The sequence below is a fragment of the Rhamphochromis longiceps genome, linkage group LG7, assembly GCF_057381845.1.
Source record: "Rhamphochromis longiceps isolate RC_006_pf linkage group LG7, R_longiceps_female_GT1.1, whole genome shotgun sequence".
NCBI classification, from domain to species: domain Eukaryota; kingdom Metazoa; phylum Chordata; class Actinopteri; order Cichliformes; family Cichlidae; genus Rhamphochromis; species Rhamphochromis longiceps.
The window spans coordinates 47,417,023-47,434,537 of record NC_140563.1 but is presented as its reverse complement, the minus strand read 5'-3'; the positions used below and the strand labels follow the sequence as shown (position 1 = coordinate 47,434,537).

The 17,515-nt window shown below is 40.8% G+C and overlaps 3 protein-coding genes across 9 annotated transcripts in view; 1 reads left to right on the top strand and 2 right to left on the bottom strand.

Annotated features, from left to right (window-relative positions):
* The window catches only part of dnm1a (dynamin 1a), a 55,673-nt gene extending 50,687 nt beyond the window's left edge, over positions 1–4,986 (bottom strand). For all 7 annotated transcript variants that reach the window (XM_085413974.1, XM_085413971.1, XM_085413968.1 and 4 more), the window contains exon 1: positions 4,619–4,986. In XM_085413974.1, the coding sequence (XP_085270100.1) occupies positions 4,619–4,779 (161 nt within the window). In that variant the 5' untranslated portion in view covers positions 4,780–4,986. The remainder of the gene's footprint in view (positions 1–4,618) is intronic.
* An 843-nt stretch (positions 4,987–5,829) lies between these two features.
* Positions 5,830–13,738, top strand: ciz1a (cdkn1a interacting zinc finger protein 1a). The gene is made up of 16 exons (XM_085413966.1): positions 5,830–6,027; positions 6,442–6,674; positions 8,400–8,527; positions 8,673–8,899; positions 9,241–9,361; positions 9,531–9,618; positions 9,871–9,983; positions 10,276–10,355; positions 10,490–10,696; positions 10,775–10,905; positions 11,076–11,166; positions 11,265–11,369; positions 11,649–11,771; positions 11,892–11,964; positions 12,071–12,192; positions 12,412–13,738. Exons 2-16 carry the CDS (start codon positions 6,523–6,525, stop codon positions 12,883–12,885), a joined length of 2,235 nt encoding a protein of 744 aa, XP_085270092.1. The 5' UTR covers positions 5,830–6,027; positions 6,442–6,522; the 3' UTR covers positions 12,886–13,738.
* A 1,280-nt stretch (positions 13,739–15,018) lies between these two features.
* On the bottom strand, positions 15,019–17,280 carry bbln (bublin coiled coil protein). The gene is made up of 2 exons (XM_085413967.1): positions 16,977–17,280; positions 15,019–16,157 (listed from the first exon to the last, which is right to left on the bottom strand). Exons 1-2 carry the CDS (start codon positions 17,053–17,055, stop codon positions 15,886–15,888), a joined length of 351 nt encoding a protein of 116 aa, XP_085270093.1. The 5' UTR covers positions 17,056–17,280; the 3' UTR covers positions 15,019–15,885.
* Positions 17,281–17,515: the final 235 nt, after the last annotated feature.

Genomic DNA, 17,515 nt, shown 5'->3' with positions numbered 1-17,515 from the left:
CCAGTGGAATCAAAGAAAACGATTCACGTTTTAGGCATGAGACTCACTCACATTATTCTTCATAAGCAATTAATTAAGTTAGGCCTCTACATCCCCCCACCACCTCCCACTGGGCTTTGATTTGAACATAGTAAAGGCTTTAATCTAGTGACAGGATAATATCCTGCTGCTGCTCATCAGAACACTTTACACCCTTTCAGTGTTATGTAACATGTGGAAACAGGTATGTATCTTAAACCCTATGCTGGGGCTAACCCTCTCAGGCTCAAATTAACTCTTTTGTTGCTAATGCACAACCAAGTCCTGCAGTGGTACTTCTGAGTAAAACAAACTCATAAAACATGTATGTGGGGTAATCAGGTTGTTAGTTTTTAACTTTTGCAAATCGGCAACGCCTGCCTCGAGAGGGTTAAAACAGTGATGGCAGCAGGGAGAGAAAAAAAAAACATATGTTGGAGTTTTATGTTACTGGGCTATTCCAGTGCTCACAGCCTGCACTGATAACAAAACACCTGACACACCTCAGCATAAAACAATCTTTGGGCTTCGGTGCATGAAAGGCAAACATTCCTATTATCACCATTTTCTCACCACTCATATGACTCATTATTCCCTTAGGCAATCCTAAGAAAGACTGCGGGACATCTCCTGGCCTGTTTCGATACAAGCATGAATCCTCTGCTAAAAAAAAAGCTATTGTTTCTATAATCCACTGACTGGCCCCTTTTAATCTTCCATAATGACATGACTATAATACACGAAGAGCTGAAGAGCAACCCTCACTTCCAATGATAAAATCAGCATTTGGCTTTTTCCAGAGGAATCAGTCAAAGAGCTGTCCGTGGTGCTGAAACTGAGCAAACCTTGCAGCTAAGCCTTTGCAAACATCATTCACAGCGACTACCGAGCTCTCCTGATAAACTCAACATACTGATCTTGAACATCCTGGTTATTTTCTGTAATAGCTTTCTATGCCATCCTATGTGGATTTGTCCCATCAGCAGAGTCATCCGACTAACAATGAATTCAGTAAGAAAATTTCATTTTACTGAAAGATATCTGCAGCACACAGCTGCTGCTTTTCCATTTTAGTGACTGTTTTTTCTTTGACTTTCTAAATCACCTCATTCTGTTTTCCTCCAACGTTCAGTGTATGAACTGTTTTTCTTCCTTTAACATAAATGCTACGCTACACATGTAACAATACTGGATTTACCCCCACCCTCACGGTTACTGGGTACTAACAGGTCTCACTCAGCTGGCACTGCAAGTGTTTGGCAACGAAGACGAGTAGAGCTCTCTTGCTTTGTCTGAGATAATTAGACCTGTGGGAGCCTTAATTACTGACTGGGAAATGGCCACAAATGAGAAAGAGCGGATGAGCTCAAATTCATATGCATAATCATGTCTTGTTTACTGCCAGACAGGCAAGCCAACGATTCGGCCGGGTCAACATGGAGAGAAATAAATCTGCAGAAGGCCAGATAGCTCATTTATTGTCAATTAAAAGACAAACATTAAACAATTTTTTACTGCAGATCAAATACCCTCAGATGTCTGGCCTGGATGAAACTACAGTGGCATCTATCAGTTTCATCTGTTTCATCACTGTTTGTTGCCATAAAGAAATATCGAAATAAGTTTCCCATTTATTGGTTTAAAGAGGAAAAGTAAAAAGAAGCAGTTGCATCTACTTTAGTCGTGACAAGAAAATGGTTGGTGATGAAAGAAGCGATTAAAGAGAAATACTTCAAAGTACAAACGCATTGTGATGACTGTGCGTCTTGATTTGTGCTGGCACGGTGCGTTAGTGTGTTTGTTATGATCATGTTTTTAGTTTAACCTCACTGCCAAGTAGAACTTCAATTTAGAGATTCATGAGTTGGGGAATCAGAGTTTAAACTGAGAGGAGACACACTGAACTGTAAGAAGCACCGTGAGCAATAACAGTAAAGGACAGACGATAAAGACTAACAGGCACGTTTGATTACTGCTCCTGTGCTCTTGTGAGGTTAGGACAGAATATCTCAAATGGTTTTAACTGTCTTTGTCACACCTACCAGACACGTAGCATCACCAAATCAAAATCTAATCCACCAGTGAGGAAAACTGTCTCTCAAACCCTTTTTGAAAGCATTTCTTTAACTGTGTAGTTGTTAGTTTTAACCTAAATCCTTTAACAGCTACATAGAAAAAGCTGTTTGTTTACGATCACAAGGGTCGAATGAACCTGTTCACTTATCTATCTCCCATTCCTGTTCTCACTTTCCCCCTAAAATGACATCCAGTTCAGCTGAGCAACAGACAAGCTGTAAACAGCCATTAAACTGATGCAGCAGTTTTCTGTATGTTGTTATTGGCTGTCTGAGATAACCATAAAAGACACATTGGAGGTGGGGTTCGGCAGTTTGAACCAGGAATAAAATCAATAGCACCCTGTTTGTTTTTATTGACATAAGAATTATGAAATAGAAGCAGTTTAATGAAAGCTGGACTTTCTGCAAGGCACCAACACAATTCACTATTAGAGACGGGGAAATAGAAAAAAGAGAAGCTGTGGCACGTGTAAATGCAGCGTATTGAAAAAATGTGTTTAGTCAGAAAACACGATGGGTCAGTGGGGGAGGTGAAGCAGAGGACGATCAGGAGGATGGGAGAGCCTGAGCTACGTCACTGCAGCTGGACGAGGAAAGCTGGCAGCCCAAAAACGCAGCAGGCCACAAATTTTCACGAGACGCCAAAGACCGCAGTTCCTACAAATCACCCGCTTGGCATTGAAATCCACCACCTTTGTGTAATAAAGTTTAAAATCTCATCATTTTTCTAAACCATTGCTCCTTTGGGTAAAACAGCATAATAAGGCGCAAAGCTGTTTCTATGACAACAGATGCGTGAGTGCAGCACAGCGTGGCCCAATTGTGAGGGTGAAGAGATCAATTTAATAGCTATTACTGGGAATAAAAAGGCTCAAAAGCAAGGAGTTACATTAGTAATAAGATGCCAGTAGCAGATATGAATGTTTAGCTCACTTTAACTTAATGTGCTTTTCATTCCAGACTTTTATTCTGAATTTTGAGCTAAGTTTGCAGGTAGATTTGCCAGAAATAAAATGTTCATTCAAACAGTGCACTTACTATAATCTACAGCAGCGGTTTCTTGTTGTATTGCGTTGTGTAGAATAGCTGTCGATGCTTTGCAGTATACTAGTGTCAGCACCGGTTGCTTTTGTACTGTTAGTTTAGTGTTACAACTATAATCTCCATATATAACTGCAAGTTCTCACCTTTATTCAGAAACATCTGAACGTTTTTGTAATGAATTCCTTTATTTTTACAGCAGGTACGGTGTAGAGTACACTTACAGGTAAACAGCAGGTCAGCCTCACCTACTACCATTTAAGATGGGGATTATAGAGCCCATGTGGTGAACTAGGTAGACCTACAGAGCTATGCCTAACAGATGGATCCTTTCCCTCTGTGTCCAGTGGGATAGATGGCATTTTGTCTTGGAATACCAAGGCCTTGTTGAATGTTGGGGTGAGCTGGCTCGGAGCCACAGTTTGCATACACTATGCCCTTGCTTAAGCAGGAAATACTGCTGAATCACACAGTGTATGTGTGTGTGTGGGGCGCATCTTTGAACCCATTAAAAAAAATCTTCAGATCCAGCGAAATACAAGAAAGCAGGAGCAGACTGACAGATAGAAGCACCATCAGTGCTGTCTGCATGCAGTAAGCTTCATTTACAGCATTATAAGCACGGGCAGACAGATGGATGAGCTGAGCTGGAAGGGCTCAAAGCTCAGGTGGACTCTCATTCTGTGTGTGTGTGTGTGTGTGTGTGTGTGTGTGTGTGTGTGTGTGTGTGTGTGTGTGTGTGTGTGTGTGTGTGTGTGTGTGTGTGCGTGCAAGGTCACACAGCAGCCTTGCATACTCCAGATTCTGTTCCCTTCCTGTGTTTTGTATCATCAGCACAGCAGTTGTGGCAGAATGAAAAAGCCTTGCATGTTTGCGAGGCTAAAGCCAAAGCCTCTTCACTGACACATACACACAGCGGGCATCATCCTGCACCCTTCCCTGCTCAGGATTAAATAGCCTTTGGGCAACAAAATGGGAGCCTTGCTACAGAAACAACACCTCCACCAAGCAAGCTGTGACAGTGCATGCTGCACAGGAAGTCAGCTTCCAAACTAACCCTGCCTTTGTCACAGATGTCAGTGGATTTACAATGAAAATTTTCCTTTAACCGAAGTCGTTCAACAACAAAGCGGGCACGTTTGAAAACTTATATCAAGCACGGGGATCATAACAAGATCATAATAAGTCATTGTAACTTGAATATGTGGTTCTTGAATGCATCACAAGGTAGTTAACAGATAAACTACTCTGGGGATTTATGAAGGCCTAACAAAATAATCTGCCTCACGGTGTGCTCGAGGCTTTGAAACGACAGAAAGTGCGTTGAATGCGCGTTTAATTTGAAGCTTTCGGGTCTAAGTGGAGGCTTTGTGTATTTAAACCTGGCCGGGGGGGATGGGGACTTAGATGTAAGAGCTCCTTCTTGCGCGGTGCACCAGAGGCGCGCCAGCATCCACTACAGCCTGGAAAAGCCTACTTACTTCCCGACGAAGTTCTCCAGCACCGAGCTCTTCCCGGCGCTCTGTCCTCCCACCACGGCGATCTGCGGCAGGTCCAGGTTTGCGTTTTGCCCAATGGCCGAGAAAGCATCCTGCATGCGGTTCACCAGAGGAATCAAATCCTCCATTCCCCGGTTCCCCATCTTTGCGAGAGGATGATGGGCTAGTTTCCTTGACAGAACAGGGACGGATATATGGCTTTATCTTCCTCTGCGCCCCTCCTCACCCCCCTCAGAGCGTTCAGAGGGCGTTCTAGTCTGCGCGCACTCACCGGCTCACTTCTCGCTCTGCTTCCTCATTTACGGTGCTCTTCGGTGTGTCAGATCATCTCAAGCCAGCACTCTCTCCAACACTCTCCTCTCCAAGCACCGCAGGGGGGGAGGAGGAGGATGAGCTCTTGTATTTTACCAGGAGATCCCTGCAGTACTCCACACCCACCGCTAGGTGGTGACACTGGTAGATTTCTCTCGCATAAATAATTTGCAATTTGAAAACAAAACAAAAAACAGAGTATTTTTCATATTAAAATAAATATTTTTTAACTCACCTGAGCGAATTTGAATGCCCTTTTATATTTATGTTGTGTTTAAATTTGTGATTTGCTCTCAGTTTCAATTATGAAAATGTACATTTTATTACCTTATTTTTTGATACTTTATTAAATATAACGATAATAATAATAACAACAACTTTATTTGTGCAGCTCTTTTTAACATACAGTTACAAAATGCTTCAGTGGTTGGTTAAAATCACACATTAAGTATATGTTTACACAATTAAACACACAAACACATGACTGCATAAACACATATTAGAAGAACAAGAGCCAAAAACAAAGAGTGAAAGACTAGGCGAACACTGTCCTATAGAAATTAATTTTCAGCGGTGGTTATTTGCAACATAGCTAGATTGAAAAACATAACGAGCTCAAGCTACAACCAACATGACAGCATACAGTAATGTAAACAGTGCCACAGGTGCTAAGTTGTATTCTGCTATTTAATGTTCACCTCTAAAAAGCTTTATTTTTATTAACTATGTCGCATTAGCTAATAGATAAAATAATAACTGTAGAGTATAAAACAAAACAACAACAACAACAACAACAACAACAACAAATAAATGTAATAAAAACGACATTTCGAAGCCTGGTCATTCTACGTCCATCATGCGTTTTCAGTTCTCCAGGCAGCCACTAGGGGGTGACACGGTCCACCGGTTTGATCAGAGGTTATGGCTTCAGTTTTTGTGCAAGTTGCACCGTTGCTGTAAAGAGCGAGTGTTTAACTCTTCGGTTTGGTTTTACGTTGACAATTAACACCCGGCGAGGTTTACGTCTCTGGGGGCAGCTGTAGGAGGCTAAATACGACAAAGCAGTCCCTACAGGAGAGGTTTGTCTTTGAGTTAGTTGAATGCTATGCTAAGCTAACTTGTTTGGTTCAGTGACTGAGCGGCTATGGCTAATGTAGCGTTAGCTTCGTTCATTTTATGGAAGATGTAGCTACACTTCAGTTATCAACATAGGCTCGATATTGTGGGCATATTTAGCGTACCATTCTGCTTTCTCTGACAGCCTAGCGGCTATCTGTATGAAGCGGAATGGTGGCGGAAATGAAAGTAAACTTAGCAAACCAAAAAGTTCATTATTGTTAGCTCCTATGCTAACGCTAGCTAGTTGTCATAATGAAATATGAGAGCGACCTGTTGTCTGACAGGAGGTGCGCACTGTCATTAAGTGTGCCTTAACAACAAATAGTTGGTCTGATAGCAGAGCAAGTAATCACGTTTTTCTTCCTCCCAACAAGAGATCCTCTGTCCTAAGAGGTGCCACACATTGACGGCTCTGACAACTCGTTGCAACGTAACGGATTAAATCAGAGCCCGTGATGTTCAATCCGCACATCCATCAGCAGCAACAGCAACAGTTTCACCAGCAACTGAGGCAACTACAGCAACTTTTCCAGCAGCAGCAGCCTCCGCCTCCCCCGCCGCAGCCGCCTCCCGGACACCATGTGGCCCATCACCACCAGACACCCCGGTAAGCCTGTTAACTCAAGACCGGGGATAATGTAAGGCCCTCTGGATGACCTGTATGCTAACTGCCCGTCCCAACACCTGTTACGGCTACATTTATCATTTCAGATATTTAATTAGTGGTCTGACAGTATTTGATGTTTATTTTGACTGCTGCCTTCCATTGTTATCTAGATTACTCAAAGGTTATGTGTTATTATCCCTCTTTTACGCGTTATATAAAACGTTTGCTGCAGGATTTCTGACCTCATAACAATAACACAAAATCACATCACATTTGTTATGGCATCTTCCACAGTCAACCAGCCTATAATCTCATTACAGGTAACAGGTAATCTAATTACTTGTTCACCGATTTGAAAGCCATATAAAGGCGATAAAGCTGTCTTATATAAATAAGCCTTTAAAATATATATACCGGTATATATCTGCTTAAATTTAACTTGATGTCAGTAATGTGTATAAAGAATTCGCCTCTGTGTGTCAATCTTAGCATCCAGACACTTCCTGCTAAACCTTGCTGCAGATTGTTTGGTATTGTTTGTCTCCTGTTAAGTCAGCTGGTGCTTAGAGAAGGCATTGATAATTTTGGATCTTTTTTCATAAATATATGTTGTTGTTGTTGTTTTGGGGTTTTTTTCCCTTTAAATTGTGAGGTTTTAAATTGCATTTGGTCAATTCAGCAGCAGACGTTTCTCATCGGCAGTGGTTTTCACAAGTGTTTGTGAGCTTAAGCAGTGATTCCACTACATAATCGCGTCTGTTTTGAGTCCAGACTCTGAAGATTGTGGCCGTTAATACTGGTTTTTAGCCTAGTCCGTTGCACATGGAAATTGTCTTTGATTCTCGGGTGCTGGAGAGAGCTGGAGCCTATCCTAGCTCTCATAGGGCGAGAGGAGGGGTACACCTTGGACAAGTCGCCACATGATTCAAAACCAGGACCTTCTTGCTGTGAGGCAACGGTGCTCCATCTTGCTTGGCTGATTCTCAGAATTTTTTAATGATATTGTTTACTGTAGATGAAAGACTGGTTAAGTTCTGGCATGTTATTTTTATATCCAGGCGTGTTGCTACTTAATGTAATTAATTATGAGATGTTCAAGCACTTGGCTTTTACACTACACATCAAACTAAGAGCACGTATTCTTCAAAAAACAACATAGTTTCTCATTTTCAACATTATTTATGTTGTCTTTCTGCAGTTATCCATAAGATGTGGGTTTTAAACAATAAGCAAATTATGTTCATATATATATATATATATATATATATATATATATATATATATATATATATATATATATTTATTTATTTATTTATTTATTTATTTATTTATTATTATTATTATTATTATTATTATTATTATTATTATTATTATATATATATATATATTTTTTTTTTTTTTTTTTTTGGTCCCAACCTTTTTTAGAAGGAAGCTTTTTATTTCTCTGTTTTTAATCCTCACTTAAACTACAATATTTTCTTCTCTTTCCTCATCTTTATTCTGAGAATAAGCGAAGGTGGCAGCAAAATCTGTCAAGCCAGCTTTAGTATGATGGATGCATGTAAAATAAATTCTCAGGTTGTTAAGAAGGCGGAAAACATTTCCATGGCTCTGATGGATTTGTCATTTACCCCAGACGCTCTGCCTTTAGCTGCAGATTTGAGTGAGGATGTGAATTTTTAAATAATAAGACATGTTACTTTCTTGTGTGTATTTCTTTCTTAGAACCATTCCTGTTGCCCCCCAGACAGCACCCCCTCCCCGGATGGTCAACCTGAGCCATGCCTCGCAGACAACCATCATCGCCCCCAATCCCATGCTGCAGGGTGCTTTACTGATGCAGCAGATGCAGGGTACGGTGTGAGTGAATAGCATAAAAATGGCAATACCTGGAAATCTCAAAGAGCAGAAGATGTCACGTGACATTTTCATGTATATTGTTTTTTATTTAAAGCAAGCCCTTATAATAATTTCCTTTCTTGTTGTACTTGCGTGCAGGTAACATGCGGGGCTTTGGGATGGGTGGGCAGCAGTTTCGGCAGTTCTTCACAGCAGGGAACAGGTCGTCCCTGCTCGGGCCGGTTCCCATGGGCATGGCTATCAAGTCTCCCATCATGGGTTTCCCAGCTACACGACCCTTCCACCCACATCCCCGCTACTTCAACAACAACAACAACACCACCACCTCCTCAGCATCCTCTGCCTCCTCTTCTTCGTCTTCCGCGGTATTTATAACAGCGCTATTGCAGTTACTTTGTCCATTGTGTGGGTTTTTGAGTGAGCTCAGATTACCATCCGAGTGATCAGGCTTGGACAGTACGGCATGTTTTTGATTATTTGTGTTAGTGTAATTATCTTTGTTGTAAGCAGTGTGAATGTATGACAAATGATAAGAATCAGGATTTCCATTTATTCTCAACAAATAAGTAGGTGCACTATAGAGTCAGTGCACAAATTTACATAATGTTTCAGGAATGTATCCCTCAAAAAAACTGCGTAGATAAAGTTTTTCGGCTACGATGGATCATTATTTTCTAGTTTTCATGTGATTTGTCTCTGTGAGTAGGATGCTGCAAATCGACAGCCAGATCGTAAGCGGGACAGTGAGCAGATGGCAGCAGGGAGCTCAGATGAGCAACCAGCAGCAGCTAGCAGTACCACTGGAGCTAATGGCAAGACTCAAGCAGGTAGAGCTGCAATTCACCCATATCAGAAACATAGTAATTAGTTAGGATGGAAGCTGAGTTATAGTGTTAGCTAAATGCCATGTGAATTTAAACTTTTTGTACAAAGTACTTGAAGAATATCAGAGTTAAATATTTTCTTTTTCCCTTTGGTTTTGTTTTTCACCCACAGATGGTGCTACGGGAGGACTGGATGGGCCAACACAACTATCTGAGGAGCAACTTGAAGAACCTGCAGTGAAGAAAAAGAGGACAGAATGGTGGGGAAAGCCTGTTTATTGCTGCTAGCTGTATTAGAAAACTGCACTCTCTATTTCTGGAAAATGTAATTTCTTGTATTTGACCAAAAAAAGGAAAGAAATGGGTTTTGTTTTTTTCCTCTCACCAGTTTTAAGAAGGCAAAAAACAAATTTATAAATGTGTTCTTTTTCTTACTCAGTTATTTGAAATTCATAGCATTAAAAAAATGGTGAAACTTTGCTAAACAGAAATGTTTTTTTCTTGTCTTTCAGGTTGGAGAAGCCCACAGAACAGGGAGCTGCCGAGGCCGTCACTACGGCAAACATAGATGCGGAAGCTCTTTCCTCGGAGTGTAGCAACAACACAGAGGATGTCCACCCTGAAGGTAAAAAGGAAATTACAAGAAAGCTGCCTAAGAGGGTTCAGGCTGTGTTCAAGAATAAAAGTTTTCAAACCAAATATTGACTTTCAGGCTCATTAGAGTTGTACAAACTCTGTTCTTGCCTTATATACTGCATTTTCATGTCTATATGTACACGTTTCAGTTAAAATACTGCACCCATTTCCTGACCAAAATATAAAGAAATGAGGGGTGATTCAAGACCTTTACACGGTACTCTGTGTTATTGTTGGGGTCTTTCGAGGTGAACTCTTATTGGGTGTCTCTTTATCACAAGAATGCATCGCTCTGGAAGAAAGTGGCTCCCGAACAGGATCAGACATTGTCGACGCACTCGAGGAGACCAAAGTTGGTGAGGTGAGAGGAGCCTTTTGTTTTTGATGTTCAGATCATAGAGAACATATTGTTTTTCATGTACCTAAAGAACTAAAGTCTTGTTGATTTTTATACATTTTTCATAAAAGTTCAACACTCGTGGTTCTTGTTTGTAGCTGCATAGCTGTTCGTCAGCCCCGTCCCCCTCTGGCAGGCCTAGTGAGGGTGACCGGCAGGCTAATTTACCAGCAGAGGAAACTTCACAGAGCAAAGATGCCCCAGTAGCTTTGCCTGAGAGCCAGGATGAAGAGGAGGAGGGTGTGGCAGAGGGCTCCAGCAAGTTCTACTGTTATCTTTGCAGCACCACCTGCCACAACCAGCAAGTAGGTTAATGGTGAGCATTAATAATAATATTTTAACTCCACTCTTTTGTCATTAATGTTCTTCCCTTTGTGTGCTAGAACTTCAGGAGTCATATGAACAGCATTTCCCACCAGCAGAGGATGATGGAGATCCAACACATGAGCAATGCCTGCCTCGTCACCCTGCTGCCTCGGGTGCAGGAGTCTCTACAGGGAGCAAACAAAGATGGGTCAGTTATTTGCAGATTTCTTTATGAAAAGCATAGCAGCTTTAAAAGGTGTGGCATATTTGCACGTTTTAATTAAACCCCTTCAGAGACCACCTCCTTCCTCCTGTGTGTCATATTAAGTTTGAACGTAGAGGGCGACCCTTACAAAGGATGTCCTGTGTTCATTGCAGGGAGAAGAAAGACTTGAAGCGTTGGTGTGCCACCTGTCTCACACACTTCACGAGTAGCATCGCCGACCACCGTCGCACAGAGGAACACAAGGTACATCAGTTTCTCACTACATAGCGCAAAAGTAAAGTTCAAGAAATATTAGAAAATATTTTGAGTAGTGTTGAAAATGCTCTGCTCCATGTCCTCAGCTTGCCAGTAAAACAGACATGTCCTCCTGTGCCATCTGCAAGAAACACTTCAAGAACTCCCAGATGTTTTTGGAGCACTTGCAGTCCCAGGAGCACAGACAGAAGGTGGGAAAGAAATCCTTTTGTTCTTTCTTTTACACATCAACAAATGTTTTCCCAGAGGAAAAGATGTTTCTTTATTTAGAAAATTTTGGCACACATGAGAGAGGTTTTGACCTCCCCAAAGGAAAATCACCAGTGTTCCAGTAAAGAAAAGCTTCTTTTGCCAAATACAATACAATACATTTATATTTACAACTATTTATATTCATAACTATATAGAGACTAATCGAGTTTGTATACATAGATGAGGTAAAATTCTCACTTCAGTTTTCTCGTTTCTAGCTCCAGGAAACGGATTGTGAGGCCTTCGCCAAACTTGCTTCATTGGGCACAGAAGGTTTTTCATTAGAAACAGAGGAGGGGACTGAGGAGGAGAAAGGATTGAGTAATCAAGGAGATGGAGAGGTGAGCTGCATATAAATTATTATTGGTGATTTCCTTCAGTGAGATGATTGGCAAATGTACAACCCTTGGTTCAGAACTGGTTTAAGAGAATCTCTGCAGTAACACATTTCACTGATGCAGGACGGCTGGTCCTCCCTTAAAGAAGCGACTGACGTGTCCAGTGATGAGCAGTATGACCCTGACACAGTCTATGGTGAGAGAGGCACTCCTGTGTTTTTTTTTTTTTTTCCACTCCTGCTTTCTCTTCTCTGATATTTAGTATCTTTGTGATGTTTAGTTTCTCATTTCCTTCGTCACAGGGTCCAGTTTTTTAGTTCCAGTCGCAGGTTTTATCTGCAAGCTTTGCAACAAGTTTTACAACTTTGAGTCTTCTGCCCTGCACGGCCACTGCAAATCATTGCAGCACTTTGAGAATCTTAAGGTTTGTCGGTTTAAGTTTTAAGCTTAAAGATAACAACATTACTATTTGCATTCAGTTGTTTTGAATTTTTTTTTATTGCATAACTGCAGCCTTAATCTAGGCATATGTGAGCTCTTAAAAGGCCAGCGTGTACATTAATCTCCCGGGGAAACAAGCTGCATGAGTGTATATCTAGAGGCATAATCCAGTATTTTTATGCTGGGTTTTTTCCCCCCACAGAGGTACAAAGCCTTGGTGAGTCGAAAAGGTGAAGATGCTGAAGATTCGAGAGAATCTGTCCAACCTGCTGACGGGCTCATGCACATAAATGAAACTGCCTCAGACTGTTCGGATAAAAATCTACTCTCTGATGACACAGATTTAGCGACGAACCTTAAATCCTTGCAGCCCGTTGTCACGCTCACCCAACTTAAAATGCAGATACAGGGCGAGGAAAAGGGAAAGCTGGCCGAACCTGAGGCAACCTCAGAGGACTTGTCTACCACCTCAGCAACCATCACTAGCAACATGGACACATCCCCTGCTGAGGTGCCCGCCAGCAGTAGTGTGGACATGGACTCTGAGCCATCAGCCTCTGCAGAGGATGCCACTGAAGAGTTGGAGGAGAGAGAAGCCCCTGCAACCCAGGGGAAAAAGATTGGGACGGGGAAAGCACCCAGACGCAGGTCGGGAAGGGCGGCAAACAGGCGATGAGGAAATGATGTGCACAGAAAAGAAACAGGTACAATCACAACCACTGACAGGATGTGACTAAAGAGGTGCTTCCATGGAACAGAGACCAAGGAGTTGGCGGTCGAGCTCCTCACCGCACTGGAAAGTTGGAATTAAATGCACAGAGAACAGGACTTCTCATGTGAATCGCTCTCCCAGGGTGAGAAATTAACACAATTGCGGGCGAAGCTCTTAATTTTGGCTTTCAGTTGGAAAATGTGGGCCAGCGTCAGCCATCACTATCAGATTACACATTATAAAGTCATCTAGTCAAAAATAAAAAGATGAAGTAGATATTGAACTTAAAGCATTTGTGTTTAGTATCAGTATAATCAGAACAACTAAATAGACCTTTTTTTTTTTTTCCCTTTTTTCCCCCCTTTTTTTTAACAACGAGAACATCCTTGTATTTGATGCCCTCTTTGAACTGATTCCCGTACTTTGGTCTCTGGAAAACTGCAACTAAGCAGATTGTGCTTATTTGTGTAGTCGCACTACGACAGAAATTCATAGAGGCTGTTGCTTCAACAGGTGACAGGAAAATAAATATACATAAAATGTATATATCTTTGGATATAATGGCCCATGGTCCCATTGAGGTTTAATTGGCTTTATTCTATCATTCCAAATCTGTGCTTTGGTTCAGACATTGTATTTTTTAAAACCTAATATTTGCTGTGCTGAATTAAAACTGCACATAGTGTTGTTTGCATACTAACTAAAAAAAACAAAGGGTATTGTGACTTTTACTGTATACATGAAGGATGTAGTTTGGAATTAGGAAATGCTGCTTGGTTGCAAAAAAAAAAAAAAAAGAAAGCTAAATGCAAGTTTTAATATACAATCAAATTTGCAGATATAGACGAATCCATAGTTTTGTTTTGGTTTTTACTCTTTTCTTCCTAAGCTGAATTCCTCCAGTGACATTTAAAATTAAGACTGTTCGCCAAAGTGCTAATTTTCCACCCTGTTGTCCTCAAGAATCAGGAGTCTTAGATGGCTCATTACCAGCTTTTCTCTTTCTGTCTTTATTTTATTTTATTTTTTTGCGCTAATTCTCTGGCTAGCTAGGTGACTGATGGTTAGTACAACCTACCAGTATAAAAGACTGGACTGATGGTAAAGTGGAGACACTGGCTAATCACACATAGCACATGGTGAAATGTAGAATGTAAGCACAATGCATACTTGAGCAGGTGTCAACATTTGTTTTAAAACAAACAGGTCTTAGTGGCACATGGACTGAGCGAACAAAAAAAGCTGAATCGTGGATCTGATCGCAGCCTGGTTCACAGCATTTTATCTTCTTTTTTTATGAATGGCTGGGATTTGGGGTTTAATTTGATGTTGCTGATTATGTTTTGGGCAACAAAAATAACAAGGCAGTCAGCAGTGGTTCCCTTGACACTGAAAGCACTGTCGTCAAAATATAGTCTGGTGAAGAGTATGTGTATTTTTAAAAGGCCGCCAGCAGCCAAAAATAAAGGGCTTCTCTTCTAGCAGTAAGGCACTTAATCTAAATGACGATTCTTCTCGTTTGCATAAGGCTGCATGCACTTTGTCTACATCTTGTTTTTCAGTTTAAACGCTATGCTGTCGCTTCCAGGTCAGAATCGATGGCGCAGGCTACATTTAGATAAAAACAATTGTTTTCCACTCATCCTTTTTAAAAGCATTCACAGCCCAATGTCATTGTTTTAAGTTGCTGCTTATTTGACTCCAGTTTACCATCGTTTTATTTTAGTTGCTGTACCAAGAGTAGAAACACAGTTGGGCGATAGTACAAAACTATCAATTAAAATGTAGCAAAGAGTCCTGTAGATTATCCAGAGGTGTTACTCACAGGTGAGGGTGAAACAGGAAGCACCACTTCCTTCATCATAACCAGCGCTCTGCTCTGGAAACATTTCACCCTGTGTTTTAGAGAAACCTATTATCAACCACAGAGGACTGACTGACACACGTAGCAACCCTTGTAGTCACGTCAGCGACTGTCACATGATTAGTGTTGTATTCTCTGAATGAAGGAGACGTGATCTAATCTGTGCTTTTAAACTCCGAAACAGAACGGAGAGGCAAAAAAGGGCATGTAAAGGATGACTTCAAACAAAGCTGTACGTTTCTTATTGTATTTTTATTCAGCTACTGACAAATTGAGATGAACAAACTGGTGATGTTTTCTAACTGCTGGAAGTTTATTGTATTTTTGGATGTTTGTTTTCTGTTTGGGAGCCATCTTAATTTATATTAAAAATGTCTCATAATTCCAACGTTTCGTTTTTTTGATTTTACAGCAAACACTTAACAGACACTGAACACAGCACAGCGTTTACAGTTAGGATGCACAACAAGCATTATAATACATGAGTGTCCGATTCTTCCTATTTACTTTTTGGGAAGGTATAAGAATTGCAAAGCTAATAATGCGATGAAACAACTGAGGAAGTGGAGTCTTTCTGTTTAACAAGGACTGACTCAAATGCTTGAGAAGTTGTTCATATGACATCTGTATCAAAACAATATTTAGGTACAGAATCTGGAAAGATTTAAGGTTGATCCTGTAGTTTGAACCTTGTTTATCAAAGACCATGTTTTAATACAAACTTTAAAAATATATATATTTAGTCGTTTTCTTGCTTTAGGACTTAGCATTGTGACCTCCCACATAATCCTGAGCCTTTTCTTCCCAATACAAAGCGGCACATCTGGCTTTAGATTTATAAAGTCTGCAGTGAAATTAAAGAAGTTGATGTAACATCCAGCTTGCATGAGAAGTTTGAGGTTAGTTACATCGGCACATTGCCAAAGGAGAAACCGGAATGAGCTCTGGAAAAGAGGAGATGTAATCTATCGCACACGCCTGCTGATGTGAGCATCGACTATGAAGATAAAGGGTCACTAGCCCAAATGACAGCTTTCAGGAGTTTAGTCAACTTTCATAATATTTCTATCCCGGCTTTTTCCTTAATTTAACCTCCTGATCTAAATATTCATGTCATTCATTTGCAAGCCTTCTTTATCCTCGTTTATGTCCTCCTTGCTGGTTGAGGAGGACTCCCCATCTGCTGTGGGACAGTGCTCCTCCACATCCTCCTCCTTTGGGGGGGCCAACAACTGGGCTCTGAATTCCAGTCGAGCTTGCCGATTTGACTCCATCAGTTCGTGCAGTTTGCCATTAAGAGCGTCGTTCCGCTCCTCCAGGTCATCGAGGTAAGAGTTGATCTGATCTAGCATGTTGTTGATGGCAGAATACTCTGTGGACGAGCAGCATAGGTTAGTTTGCTTTGTTTGGCAATTTAAAGAGCAACGACTGAATAAAGAGTTTAACGGTTTTTGATCATATAAATTAAATTTATATTGTTTTCAATGAAAGACAGGATAATGCTATGAAAGTTGACCGTTTTTGGCTTCAGTTACCTTTTGTTTGTTTCTTTTAAATAAAAAATAACATACCAGCAATTTAACAGTCCAGTATTCATCACCAAGGTTATTACAGAAAACTGAAAATGAGGCAAATATGAAAACCACTTTAGTTATATTTATTTGACAACACAACCGCCATGAAGAGGCACTGGTGGGGGTGTTTAGTCAGGCATGGATGTTTACATGAAGGTGAATGTTGAGTGTAGTTACTGTGACACCTTTTCTGAAAATTTTCTGACTCTGTGCAGGTCTGTGAAGCACTAAGCACAACCCATGATTCAACAGTTTTTAGAAACCTCTTAAGCAGAAGTCACTGTTTTCTGTATGACCTTCTCAGTGTCCTACATTGTTTTGGAGGAACTTTGGCCCATGAATCTTTACAGTTGCTTCATTTTATTGAACATGGCTGCTAATTACCCAATTGATTCATACAAAAGTTTTAAGGATGGACTTTTACATAAATCCAAATCACGCCCACAAATACCCGCATACGTAATTAAAATTAACCAAAAAGTAACTAGTGTACACTAGTTACTCTGGGCCACTCCAGTGATTGTTAGAACAAACGTTTGTTCTAACAATCACTGGAGTGGCCCAGCGGCTCTAATGATTGCTAACATCACTTACAATGAAAGCTTTTGTTGTTTTACCTTCTTCGCCGAAATCATCTTCGTCGTTTATAATACCATCGTCCGGAGAGATGTTTGGATCTCCATTTGGTCCAGACATTGTTATATATATATATTTATATTCACGTGTACTTAAACAGTAGGAACCTTAAATATCGTCAGTTATGCTATTAAGCTAGCCAGCTAGCTCAGTAGCATTACTAAACGTAATGTAATTGCAAGTAACACCAACAGCGCTGTCTGGGTTCTACTTTAGCTCTATCGTCAGATTTTAATTCACAGTATGCACGACACCTCAAACAGCTAGCTTCCGATATTTGTTTACGGAACCAGGGAATTGTGGGAGAAATGTGGGCGTGGTTTTGGTTCCAAAGCGAGATGACTCACTCTGTGCACAGTCTCTAATGACTAGTCGAGTAAAACAAATGTGCTAAACTAGCCATGCTAGGAAGATTTATAAAATAGTTTTATTTACTTTTACAGGTGTCTACTTTACTGGTTTATGAACTTTAATTCAAAGCTCACGCATGCGCTCATATGCCGGCTACTCTGTAGTTTTA

Excerpts from the sequence above, each read along its gene's own strand:
- ciz1a (XM_085413966.1), top strand. The coding sequence starts at position 6,523 with ATGTTCAATCCGCACATCCATCAGCAGCAACAGCAACAGTTTCACCAG. Across the intron at positions 9,984-10,275 it reads AGAGGATGTCCACCCTGAAG|AATGCATCGCTCTGGAAGAA; the intron begins GTAAAAAGGAAA and ends CTTTATCACAAG. Across the intron at positions 10,697-10,774 it reads CCACCTGCCACAACCAGCAA|AACTTCAGGAGTCATATGAA; the intron begins GTAGGTTAATGG and ends TTTGTGTGCTAG.
- bbln (XM_085413967.1), bottom strand. The coding sequence starts at position 17,055 with ATGTCTGGACCAAATGGAGATCCAAACATCTCTCCGGACGATGGTATT. Across the intron at positions 16,158-16,976 it reads AGATGATTTCGGCGAAGAAG|AGTATTCTGCCATCAACAAC; the intron begins GTAAAACAACAA and ends GCTCGTCCACAG.